The sequence below is a fragment of the Micrasema longulum genome, unplaced genomic scaffold, assembly GCF_059751315.1.
Source record: "Micrasema longulum isolate JH-2025_06_02 unplaced genomic scaffold, ASM5975131v1 h1tg001733l, whole genome shotgun sequence".
Taxonomy (NCBI): domain Eukaryota; kingdom Metazoa; phylum Arthropoda; class Insecta; order Trichoptera; family Brachycentridae; genus Micrasema; species Micrasema longulum.
Window position 1 is genome coordinate 67,178 of NW_028278911.1, and position 12,491 is coordinate 79,668.

General features: G+C 35.8%; 2 protein-coding genes across 3 annotated transcripts in view; one reads left to right on the forward strand and one right to left on the reverse strand.

The window, feature by feature from the left end:
* Fic (FIC domain protein adenylyltransferase) overlaps nucleotides 1–12,491 on the reverse strand; it is a 183,215-nt gene that overhangs the window by 16,415 nt on the left and 154,309 nt on the right. The window lies entirely within an intron of this gene.
* On the forward strand, nucleotides 1,804–8,512 carry RpL13 (ribosomal protein L13). Of its 2 annotated transcripts, none has more exons than XM_088237473.1 (4): nucleotides 1,804–1,835; nucleotides 2,019–2,268; nucleotides 5,132–5,437; nucleotides 8,345–8,512. In XM_088237473.1, exons 2-4 carry the CDS (start codon nucleotides 2,026–2,028, stop codon nucleotides 8,468–8,470), a joined length of 675 nt encoding a protein of 224 aa, XP_088093599.1. In that variant the 5' UTR covers nucleotides 1,804–1,835; nucleotides 2,019–2,025; the 3' UTR covers nucleotides 8,471–8,512. The 2 variants fall into 2 exon arrangements, with proteins under 2 accessions (XP_088093599.1, XP_088093598.1); XM_088237472.1 differs by having other exon boundaries at nucleotides 1,804–1,832.

Below are 12,491 nucleotides of genomic sequence, written 5' to 3' on the forward strand. Positions count from 1 at the left end.
ATTAGTCATCGGAGCCATGAAGTCATCTCCAATTAACGCTTTACAAGTAGAAGCTTGTGATCCTCCACTCGGTATGAGAAGACAATACTTGGCGGATAGATTTCTTTTAAAATGCTCTGTCCAAAAAATCAACCTGTTCCTCAAAAAGGTATAGTTCCTCTCTAACTGCGTGACATCCTCATCTTTTTGGTTTCATAAACCACCCCCTTTACTAACAGTTTTCATTTTTACAAATCTTTCGAATCTAGCATTCATCCTAAAGACCTTTTTCCCCTTTATCGTTTTCCATGTAAAGCTTCTATTTATGCCCCAAGTATTGAACTCACATTTCGTGTCGAAAGCCACCTACAGCCCCGGTGTACATTCAACCGTATTCGGCCGTCAAGATGGATAGGTTGGAAAATTATCTACTCTGATGGATCTCGGTCAGATTCGCCAACCCACACGGGTGCGGCTATATATTGTGAAGACGACCACTTTCAAAGATTGTACAAATTACACAAAAATGCATCTGTATTTACAGCAGAATGTATCGTAATCCGAGAAACTGTCAAGTACGCCTTAAGCTCGCAATATAGCAAGTTCCTAATCCTGTCGGATTCTTGAAATGCCTTACAAAATATCAAATACCTTCCATCCTCATATCCCGAGGACGAGCTTTGCCTGGAAACTCGATTTCTTTTTTCTTTATCAGAGTCGTCCACTAAGAGTAATGTTATGTCCTGGATCCCTAGCCATTGTGGTATTCCCGGGAACGAAAAAGTGGACGCATTAGTAAAGGAGGTGGTCCACTTCGGAGATCCTGCCTACAGTAATTTACTACTACCGGGTGATCCCCTTGTTATGACGAAGGAGAAGCAACTTCGCACATGACAAGAATATTGGGTAGCCTCCTCTCAAGCCAAGGGTAGACATGTTTTCCGATTGAAGCCAAATGTAATAAAAAAGCCTTCGTTTTCCAAAGTGATTCTGAACAAGTTTGAGACGTCTTCCATATGCAGAATGCGCATTGAGCACTGCTGCAATGGTTCTCACCTGTTCAGAATCCATGTCCGGGACTCTGCCATTTGCGAATGTCAGCTTGATGAGGAAGATTTAAATCATGTTTTTTTTGGATGCCCCATAAATGATTGTTATCTTGATTTCCTATCCGACCTCTCTGATATTAATATCCCATTCCCTATTTATATTCTAACTCTCCTGTCCCCACTCAATAAACATGTATTTAAAATTATATGTAAATATCTAGTTATAAATGGTATTATGCTGTAAATATTTTATATTTTTACATGTATAAACAAACACAAACAAACAAACCATCACGCCGTTTCTCCGTAGGGATAGGCAGAGAGAATAGAACGCCATATCACTCTATCTTTGCACACAGACCTCGCTTCCTCTTCATTCATACATCTTCTCATGTATATATTATATTAAATAATAACTTACTAACTTGTATATATTATATTACTAATACACGTGTAAACATGAAAAAATAACAAAAAACTCGACACTGGCCAGACCACCCGAGTTGAGAGGTGTAAAGGCCAAAAAAAAAAAAACGAAGTAGAAGAAGAAAAAGAGAATATTTATGTCAATTGTTTGATTAGATTTGTATTTTTTGTAAGACTTAAGAAAAATTTGTATTTTAGTTTTATAAATTTAATATATTTTTTCTAGGAAATTGACATTCTGGTGGGTACCGTTTTTATTTTCATACTATTTTCATAATAAATATATATCATTATATAAACATTTTGTCTCTGTCATTTTTTGTCTGTCTGTAATTTTGTCTATGTAAATCTCTTTTCCGGTTGGTGTACAAAAACAAGGTAGTGGTTAGGTTTCATGTCGATTATTATCCCTGAAATTCTCTTCCATCTATGGATATTTTATAAATATGAGTTAAACAGCATTTAAAAATTACTCTTGGGAATTTTTACACCCTTAAGGTTTTATATCCAGCTCCTCACAAGTTTTTACGTGTATGGTTTTGACAGGTCATAATTTCATTTCAGCTTCAAGATGGGTAAAGGGAATAATATGATCCCTAATGGGCATTTCCACAAGGATTGGCAAAGGTTTGTCAAGACCTGGTTCAACCAACCAGCCCGCAAACACAAGAGGAAGCAGAACAGGGTGAAGAAAGCCAGAGCAGTATTTCCTCGTCCCGCTGCTGGACCCCTTCGGCCAGTCGTAAGGTGTCCCACATTCAAATATCACAAGAAGATACGTGCCGGCCGCGGTTTTACTTTGGATGAAATCAAGGTATATTAATTGTTTAGTTGTATTATTGTTATAATACAAAATCTGAAATGTCAAATTATTCAAAGCTTATAGATTTTTGCAGTTTCATTGATATCATGATTATTGATAGCTAAAACTATATTTTTGCTAAGATAAATTGGTGTTAATGGCTTATTTTACTTGTCTCTCCAGGTTTAAAAAAACCTTTTGTAATGGTAACATAATCAATGTCTAACACATAAGAGCACATCAAACAGAAGGCGACTCAGCTACTCATAAATGAGTAGGTTTACGTTTTGACCCATTAGTTCCTTTGTAGACGTCGCTCAGTACACAACTCCTTATTTGAATTCAACTATGCTGTGTTGTGTCCTTTTAAAGTGTAGAAATACTGCTAGATGACATCACATTTCATGTGTAATTAACAAACAAATGTTCGAGTAGCAAATGAATTACTTAAAAATTGAATTATTTTTCCACCTGTCAGATTGTTGAAGAAACCAAATGGAAATTTCGTTAGTGTTGCCAGGGTAGTTTTTTTTTACCCTACTTTGCTCATTCAATAAAATAACTAATGAAAATTAGACCTCGGATTAAACAACGCCGTGGGGGACATTTGAACGACATTATCTTTAAAATATCAAATATTATTTAACATGATATAAAAATATCTGTTTTGTGTCAAATAAAATTTTGTTTTATCTTTTAAGTTCATAAATTCAATTACTCTTATTAAATGACCCTTTACTTATCTACTCTGTTGTGTCAATCAAGATTTTCGCGTGCACAATAAAATTTTGTTAAATTTTTTTATTTTCCTATCAATCAACATTACGCTACAACCTCACGAATGCGCGCGGCGAAAGTAGGGCATAGTGGGGGAATTATTAGACACAGTCCGATGCATTCAAATATGATTCTACGCTTCTTCTGGACTATTCTTAATTCTATGGTCAAATATTATTGCGAATTTAATGTCAAGTCATTAATGCAGTTTGTGATGTTATTTTTTGAAACCTGATTAAATATTTATCTTTTTATTCATCATCATCATTCCCTCTCCACACCTAATGGTGCATAGGGTACTGCATTGGTACACCAATCGCAGTGTATCTTGATCGTTTTTGTTACATAAAGCTATGATGATCAGTCTTATGCGTCAGGTACCAGTACAGGGACTATAAAATATTCTGGTTTGAAAACACCCTTTTAAATAAATATTTCAAATTAACCATGTCGGGAATCAAATCCGAAACCTCTTGCATGGTAGGCAAACTCGCTGACCATTTCACCACTAGGCAGACATTTTTATTTGAGAAAATAAATTTATATGATTGAAATTCCATATCTTGCACCTGATAAAATATTTTAAATCATATAAGATTCTTGTACAAAATATTTTTTATTGAATGTGTAAACATTGCTACAAAGAAAACTTGCTTAGGTTTGTTGATTAAAAATATACATAGTTATTACTTCATTGTGGTTTTACTTACCACTATCAGTTCCTTTTTTTATTCTATTTATTTTTTAATTCATTTAAAAAGAAACACTTTGTAATTTTTACGACATAAGATTTTGATATATTATAACACAACTAATTTCAGGTATTTTTAATTACCCATCATCAGGTGTAAATATAAACTGTATATATTGCTTTGGTTAATTATACCCGACGATTAATAAGAGTTTATATATTAAACTTTTCCATAATAATATTGTGTGTGGTCAGTAAATTCAAGCGTTTATCTGGACAGTCCTCCTTAGAACAGGTCAGGTAGACTCTTATACCCGTATGCAGAGACAAACCTTAAGGTGAGGAGAGTTCATTCTTTTGTCTTCACCTTCGGGTTATTCTCTGCATTTGAAATCAGAATGTACTTTCCTCACCTTAAGTTTTGTTTCTGCATACGGGTATTAACCTTTTATTGGACACATCAATATACTACCAGAATGAGGAACTTCAGCCCTACGGGAAATTGGATACAAAAAATGTTTTCTTTCGCGGGGTAAAAATAAGAGCATTAAATTGTACTACAAAGTTTCTTAAAAATGTACAGAAAAAATAATAAAAAATACTTTGATAAAAACGCACTACTTTAAATGACGTCACTGGTTCATGTGAATCAACCTATGATCTGAGAGCTATGGAAGATTTCCGGTCTGCTTGTCGCTTCTGGACCAATAGGAAGAACTGAATGAGAATAAGCGGAAATGAACCTCTGACGTTACACGCGGAGTTATTTCAGAAATACAAAACTTTGAAAAATCGTAGCGCCGATAATACAATATATAAAAATTTTAAAAAAAAATTTTGACTTAGTTTAACAGTCTATTAACAAATAAAAAATTCAAAAAAAAACACTGAACTTCCTCATTGGGGTATTTATTTTCTCTAGAAGCCTCATCCTCCTGGGACCACTGGTTAAACCTGAGGATATAAAAGAGCTCGCCCCTACCTAATAGCCTGATACTTTATGGATCTGGGCTTGGAGGGGGAGATTTAGCAAAATGTAAACTCTCACCTTCCAGACAGTAGCCAGGCTCTATATAGACCTGGGCTTGGAAGGGGAGATTTAGCAAAATGTAAACTTGCCTTCCAGACAGTAGCCAGGCTTTTTATAGACCTGGGCTTGGAGGGGGAGATTTGGCAAAATATAAACTCTTGTCTTTCACACAGTATCCAGGCTCTTTATAGACCTGGGCTTAGAGGGCGACAACTATTCACGAGGACCTGTCACAATAGATCTTCACAGGTCGCTGTGACGTCAGGAGCTTGAATAGCACTGACCCCCCACCTCTAAGAATAAAAATCATAATTTCTCCCCAGTTGGTGAAATCAACTCAAAATATTATAGATCAATTTTGAACTCTGTTTTTTTAGGCGGCTAACATGTACCCCGCTTTCGCACGCGCTATCGGTGTAGCAGTGGACCCGCGTCGCCGTAACAAGTCTGTGGAGTCTCGGCAGGTCAATGTACAGCGCCTCAAGGAATACCGCGGCCGCCTCATCCTGTTCCCGCGTGGAGTGAAGAAGGTCCGCAAGGGAGAGGCCACTAAGGAGCAGTGCAAGCTTGCCACGCAACTCAAGGGAGACGTCATGCCCGTACGTCAACCTCAGCCCACGCAGAAGGCCAGGCAGATATCTGATAAGGAGAAGTCTTTCCAGGCTTACGCTTTCATTAAGAGGGTGAGTCACAAATTACCGTTTCTCTCTTGCCAAGACTGCAGATTTAACTTTCTTTATTTTTGTTTGTCCTTAGCAGTGTATCAAAATGTCGTAAATTATCCTGATTTGGTTGATCTGACAGCTAGCGTCTCCCAGGGGAATCCTATTTCATTTTCACTTTTCTCCACATAATGAGGAACTTCAGCCCTACGGGAAATTGGATACGAAAAATGTTTTCTTACGCGGGGTAAAAATTAGAGCATTAAATTGTACCGCAAAGTTTCTTGAAAATGTTCAGAAAAAATAATAATAAATATTTTGATAAATACGCACTACTTTAAATGACGTCACTGGTTCATGTGAATCAACCTATGGAAGATTTCCGGTCCGCTTGTCGCTTCTGGACCAATAGGAAGAACTGAATGAGAATAAGCGGAAATGAACCTCTGACGTCACACGCGGAGTTATTTCAGAAATACAAAACTTTGAAAAATCGTAGCGCCGATAATACGATATATAAAAATTAAAAAAAATAATTTTTGATTTAGTTTAACAGTCTATTAACAAATAAAAATTTTTAAAAAAACCACTGAACTTCCTCATTGGCACACGGATTACGTTAAGTCAATTCAGTTAGAAACTAAAACATTATCATAGACATGCATCTGCACTTAGTTTGATAGAACCAATAAGTGGTTTCATCGCTCTTGCGACATCGTCAGACTGGTAAGTTTGCTAAGGCCGTGAAATGTGGAGGGGGATTATTTTGTTAAAGTAAAAGGTGTTTTTCATCGTGCCTAGAATGTATTCCCCATGATCAATAGGTAGAGACCGGAAAACAGCGGTGAAAAGCGGTGTTAATTTTTAAAACTGGCGGTGTTATTTTTTAGAACTAATTTGAGTACACGGGTTGATAATATAAGTCAAAGGCGTTGTTTTTTTGCATTAAAAATATTTATTTTACAATAATACAACTTTAAAAACACTGAATACAAACTACATATTATAAACTAACAATATGTATTTTTAAAATCGAATAAAAAAAATTAAGCAAATATTATATAAAACGCGGAATATATACAGATGTGTGCAATGCACTTGCAAGAGATGGTCATCCAAAACCACCTTCAATGTCTCAACTCATTTAGTCATGTAACACGCTGAATCTGTCACTACACTCTTCACATTTTTAAACTCAATATTGTAGTCTTTCGGGGCATCTATTATAGCCCTGACGCAATTTGTAGCGTTGGCTGACTAAAAATTTTACCCCTGCCACAAACAGTTTTACCTCTTCAGGACTTGTATTAATTCTAAATAATATGGCGAACACACAACGGCCTCAAGAATCAGTAGTTTCGTCGCAAAACAAATCAATTTTTTTTGTTTTGTAAAACTTCTTTCACTTTGCAAACTCTGTCGGCAGCTACGATTCCAAGATACTTCTCCCTTAATGTTTTTGTGGACAGCATATCTCCAGCACCTGAAAAAAAAAAACAATTGTAAACTGAGAAAGGAAAACTGTATTTTCGTCATCTTTTTAAGTCTACTGTCAAATGTTTTCATTTGGCGTTAATCTTGAAATTATAATAGTGTTTGTAAAAGTTGTGGCTTTGGGAATTGTTTTGATCAGTGAAGTTTACGAAACAAATTCACTGCGTACTATAAAAATAACAGGTAAAATGTTGAATGTCATATTTTTACCACTTTATAAATATGTGTCAAAAACAGTTAGGTTATCAAAATCGGTAAAACAACATTAAAAATAAATGTTATGCTCAGAATAAATTAAATAAAAATAAATCGAATACCTTGCATATATTTGTCAATCCAGGCTCTGACATGCGGATCATCGAGTGTTTCCAAAGGTATGTTGGCTTTGATAAAGGTTTCAGTCGTGTCTTTAGCTAATTCGGTAACATCTTTTATTTATAAGATTGCTTTGAAGTGCAAGCTGAATTCTTCTCGGTATTTTTCCTATGTTTCACACCATGAATATGTTTTTCACAAGAATCCTTTTGTTCCCAAGATATCGTCATATTCAGCAGAATCGGCACATAACACTTTTATGGAAATATGAGAGTTATGAAAACAAATATGGCCTCCAATTCTAATCAAGCCAAGATTCCATAGAGTGACGCAGAGAAACGAGCGTGAAGTTAGCAACTTAAAATATTTGGCGAAATATTTTATGGCTGTTCAAAGCTTGCTAAGCTTGTTATTTTCCAAAAACACCAAATTTCGTGTAAAAATGACGAATTTCGCATTATTTTTTGTTTTATCGCGATTGCGAAATTTTCAAGTCTATTAATAGGTTACCTGTACTTGGCATTTCCCAAAAGTCAGCCTGAACATGTTAAAAATCAATAATTTACATTAATCGAGCATATCGAAAATTATAATCGGGTTGTGGTCCTGTGGCTAGTGTCTCGGACTCACAAATCAAAGGTCTGTGGTTTTTTTTTAGAAAAAAAATTTTTTGCGTTCTTACGATTTATCCAAATATTTAATTTTGAGGGCCATTTTCAACGAGTTGTATATAACTCACTATTAAAAAATGGGAATCGAGTTGGGGTAGAGTAGAATTCAAACCACAGACCTTTGGTCCGTGAGTCCGAGACACTAGCCACAGAACCACAACCCGATACAGACCGAACACGGTTCGGATCCCACTCTACCCCCAACTTGATCCTGTTTTCTAATAACGAGTTATTTACAACGCGTTATAAATGGCCTTCAAAATTAAATACATATTTGGGTAAATCATAAGAATGCAAATATTTATTTAAAAAAAAAAAACAAATAATATGTTAAATATATTTTTTGGTGCAAATTTTTTTCTTTTTGAAAAATGTATTTTATATTTTAAGGGTCTTAAACACTGGCAAAATCATTCTATCAAGTACTGATTTTTATCTTGTTTTGCAGGCACGCATTGATGCCCGTATGGTTGGAATTCGAGCTAAGAAACTGAAGGAAGCTGCAGAAAATGCTGATGACCTCAACAAAGCTACCAAGGCCCCCAAAACACCCAAAGTTAAAGCGAAGAAGTAAACTTGTACCATTCATAAGAAAATTATAAAACCTAAAAACATTTCCTTTTTGTATTTTATTTATCCATATTGGAGAAATATTTATTTTATATTTTAAATCTATACTTCAGTAAGTGTATTGTCAGAGCCGGACCTACGATAGCTTCACTTGGTACAAAGAATCAGACACTTGCTTACAAGGAAGTGGAGAATAATATGCTCATATTCATTTACAAATGTGTATAATTCCGTCCCTTTTCAGTAAGTGACAGGACGCTAGCGCCCCTTACCCTCAAACTCAAGTAATCCCCATCCAGCAACGGTACATAAAGTCCCGCTTGCTACTGATGAATTAAAATTATGGAAAATTAAAATGAGAAAAGTGTGCATTTTTTATGCCAATGTCTTAAGACTGCGGATATCTGCCTTCACTTCTTCAACGTGAACAGGTCGCTGGTACTGGGTACGTATAATGCATGTCTCAAGAGTGAGGCACTTTCCAGCTCAACGGAAAATAGTGAGGGTCATACTGTCATACCCAAACCGGTAAAGGATGACCTTAACGATATCAAGTCCTACAGACCGATCAGACTCATCTGGCATTTTTTAAGTTGAGTCAGAAGCAATACGGATTTACTCCCCAAAAATCAACAGAAGACCTGTTTATTAATCCGATTGAGATTGTCTCAATTGTTCATATCATCTCTATGCAGATGATTTACAATTATATCTTCATTGCAGACCTGAAAACACCAGCGCGAAGCAATAGAATTGATGTCTAATACACTAAATTGTGTGTCAACATGGACAAAGGAGTATGGTTTACTAATAAACCCATCTAAAACACAAATTATGTTTGCAGGTAGTCAAAGATTGCTTAGTAAGCTAGACATACCTTCACTTAATCCTCTTATTGTCAATGGTACCAATATTCAATACAGGAAATACGTAAAAAGTCTAGGAGTACAAATGGATGAACATCTCTGCTGGCGAGCTCATACTAATGAATTAAGCCGCAAAATATTTTTCAGTCTACACTCACTTAGAAGGTTGCAAAAATTCTTACCCATTAATACTAAATTCAATTTCAATTCAATTTATTTATTTTAAATATAACATATACATTACAAAAATATATTCAATACGTACATATTATAAAAAAGGAAAAAAAATACACGAAAGAGACTCATGTCAAAGGAGTCGAAGAATCCTGCTCCGGAAAACCCCTTCGTATACATGGAACAGATCAATATCCAGAGCGATGTTGTTCAACATAGCGGTAGCTCTTCCAACAGGCATAACCATAGGCAGGTTGGTCCTGAATATCGGAATATGAAACAATCTATGCTGACGCTGTCTTAGGTAATTATCAGGAACATACAAACCAATGCTCATCATAATTTCAGAATTATCGATCATACCGCGCAACAATCGATAAAAATGTGTGGTCAAATACACATTCCTTCTAGTCTCTAAACTGTTGTAGCCAAGCATACCCTGGAGAAACTCGGTCGGGTAGAGCCAAGGATAATACCCGCACTCTCTCATGTAGAGATATCTCAGAAACTTCTTTTGGATTTTCTCTATCATAAGAGAGTACTTCAGTTCATGTGGCCCCCAAATTATTGAGCCACTCTCGAGTCTACTTCGCACCAAGGAGTTGTAAAGAGTTCTCAGTACGCGGGTATTTTCGAAAACCCTGGCAGTACGCAGAACAAATCCTAACATCTTTAATGCATCACCACTGATTGTCTCTATGTGTTCATGAAATGTCAGAGTGCTTACAAATCTAACGCCCAGATCCTTAACATTCGATGTTCGTATCAGATTCTGGTCATTCATTTTGTAGCGAAAAAAAAGAGTTTTTTGGGCCCTAGTGAAGGACGTGACCGAACACTTGGAAACATTAAACCCAAGTTTGTTTCGCCTTCCCCATTCAGATATATTAGATATATCCGCTTGGAGAAGACGAAAATCGTCAGAAGTTGTCACCTTTAAAAACAGTTTTAAGTCATCCGCAAACAACAGAAAACGCGAGTTCAAAATTACATTTTTAATATTATTAATAAAAATTGAGAACAACAATGGACCCAGGTTAGAGCCTTGCGGGACACCCGAGAAAGTATGGAAACACTCTGACGCGAATAGACCGTAGGAGACGTATTGGTTTCTGTTTTGGAGGTAGCTCGCCATTAATTTTAACATACCATCCGAGAAACCGATCTCATACAGCTTATTTAATAAGACATCATGGTCGACAGTATCAAAGGCCTTGGCGAAGTCATTATATGAACAGTCTACCTGATGTCCTGCATCCAGAGCTTCCGTGACGTAGTTTGTAAAAACCATTAGATTGGTTTCAACCGAGCGGCCTTTCCTGAACCCATGTTGTTCATCAATAATAAATGGCTCTACTCGGGAAGTGACGATTCTACATATGATAATTTCAAATACCTTCGCTGGTGCAGAAAGAACAGCTACAGGTCTGTAATTTTCTACTGATGACTTAGATCCACTTTTATGTATAGGTGTTACTTTTGACGTCTTCCATGTTTCTGGGAAGACCCCCGTATTAAAAGAAAGATTATACAAAAAACAGAGGGGTTTTTTGATCAGTTCCACACAACCTTTTAGGAAGAATGTCGGAATAAAATCTGGTCCGAGAGAATTAGTATTACTTAATTTTTTGATAGTGTCGGCCACATCCTTCTCATTGATAAATGCACCATTGTACAAGCATTACTACTACCCATTCTAGATTACGCTGATGTTTCCATGACTGATTTAAGCTGTGAGCTACTCGATAAACTTGAACGACTTCAGAATACATGCATAAGGTACATTTTTGGTCTTAGGAAATATGACCACATTTCTGATTATCGTAGGCAACTGAAATGGCTCAAAATTAGACAGCGGAGAGACTAACACTCGCTCTCACTTCTGTTCAATGTACTTTATAGTCCTAACGCTCCTTTATACCTGCGTGAAAAATTTCAACGCTTATCAGTTCATGGTTTACCTCTTCATGCACTCTTTTAATACCCATCCACAATTCCTCTAAAAAAAAGCAATCTGTTAATTTCTCTAAAATTTTATTGTGCCCGCGGAAATATTGACTTGACACAACAGAGAAGATAAGTAAAGGGTCATTTAATAAGAGTAATTGAATTAATTAACTTAAAATATAAAACAAATTTTATTTTACATAAAACGGATGTTTTTATATCATGTAAAATAATATTTGATGTTTTGAAGATAATGTCGTTCAAATGTCCCCCACGGCGTTGTTTAATTCGAGGTCTAATCTTCATTAGTTCTTTTATTAGATGAGCAAAGTAGGGTAAAAAAATTTACTACCCTGGCAACACCAACGAAATTTCCATTTTGATTCTTCGACAATTTGACAGATGGAAAAATAATTCAATTTTTAAGTAATGCATTTGCTACTTAAATATTCGTTTGTTAAATACACATGAAATGTGATGCCATCCTGTTTTTTCAAAATCCTAGCAGTATTTCTACACTATAAAAGGACACAACACGGCATAGTTGAATTCATATCAGGAGTTGCGTAGTGAGCGACGTCTACAAAGAAACTAATGGGTCAAAACGTAAACCTACTCATTTATGAGTAGTTGAGTCGCCTTCTGTTTGATGTGCGTATGCGGTTTCTGGACTATTCTTAATTCTATGCCTTGTATATTTTATAAGAAAGGTAAAAAATAATGCAACTCCCATTTTTTTTATTTTTAAAAGACCAGTGAAGATCGCAGTGAAATCTAATTTTCGAGGAACCTGTCATCGTCCTTTTAGAATCGTGTATAAAAAAAACCCGCATTCAAAATTTCGCTTCCGGTTCGCAGACTCTTCAAAACACAATATTGAGTTTCCCGAAGGGTTGGCTTCATTGCAATGATTATCAGTCTTGATGGATTTGATCTGTTTACCTGATTTTACTAAAAAAATATAATAATAAGTTTAATTATTGAAACATATGTATTGTATATATTGGTTCCCAGCGCGTTTTAATTCACGGGGGAAAA

What these genes read in the sequence shown, in the direction of transcription:
- RpL13 (XM_088237473.1), top strand. Translation starts at nt 2,026, where the DNA reads ATGGGTAAAGGGAATAATATGATCCCTAATGGGCATTTCCACAAGGAT. An exon ending in TTACTTTGGATGAAATCAAG is followed by an intron (nt 2,269 to 5,131) that starts GTATATTAATTG and finishes CTGTTTTTTTAG; the next exon opens with GCGGCTAACATGTACCCCGC. An exon ending in CTTACGCTTTCATTAAGAGG is followed by an intron (nt 5,438 to 8,344) that starts GTGAGTCACAAA and finishes CTTGTTTTGCAG; the next exon opens with GCACGCATTGATGCCCGTAT.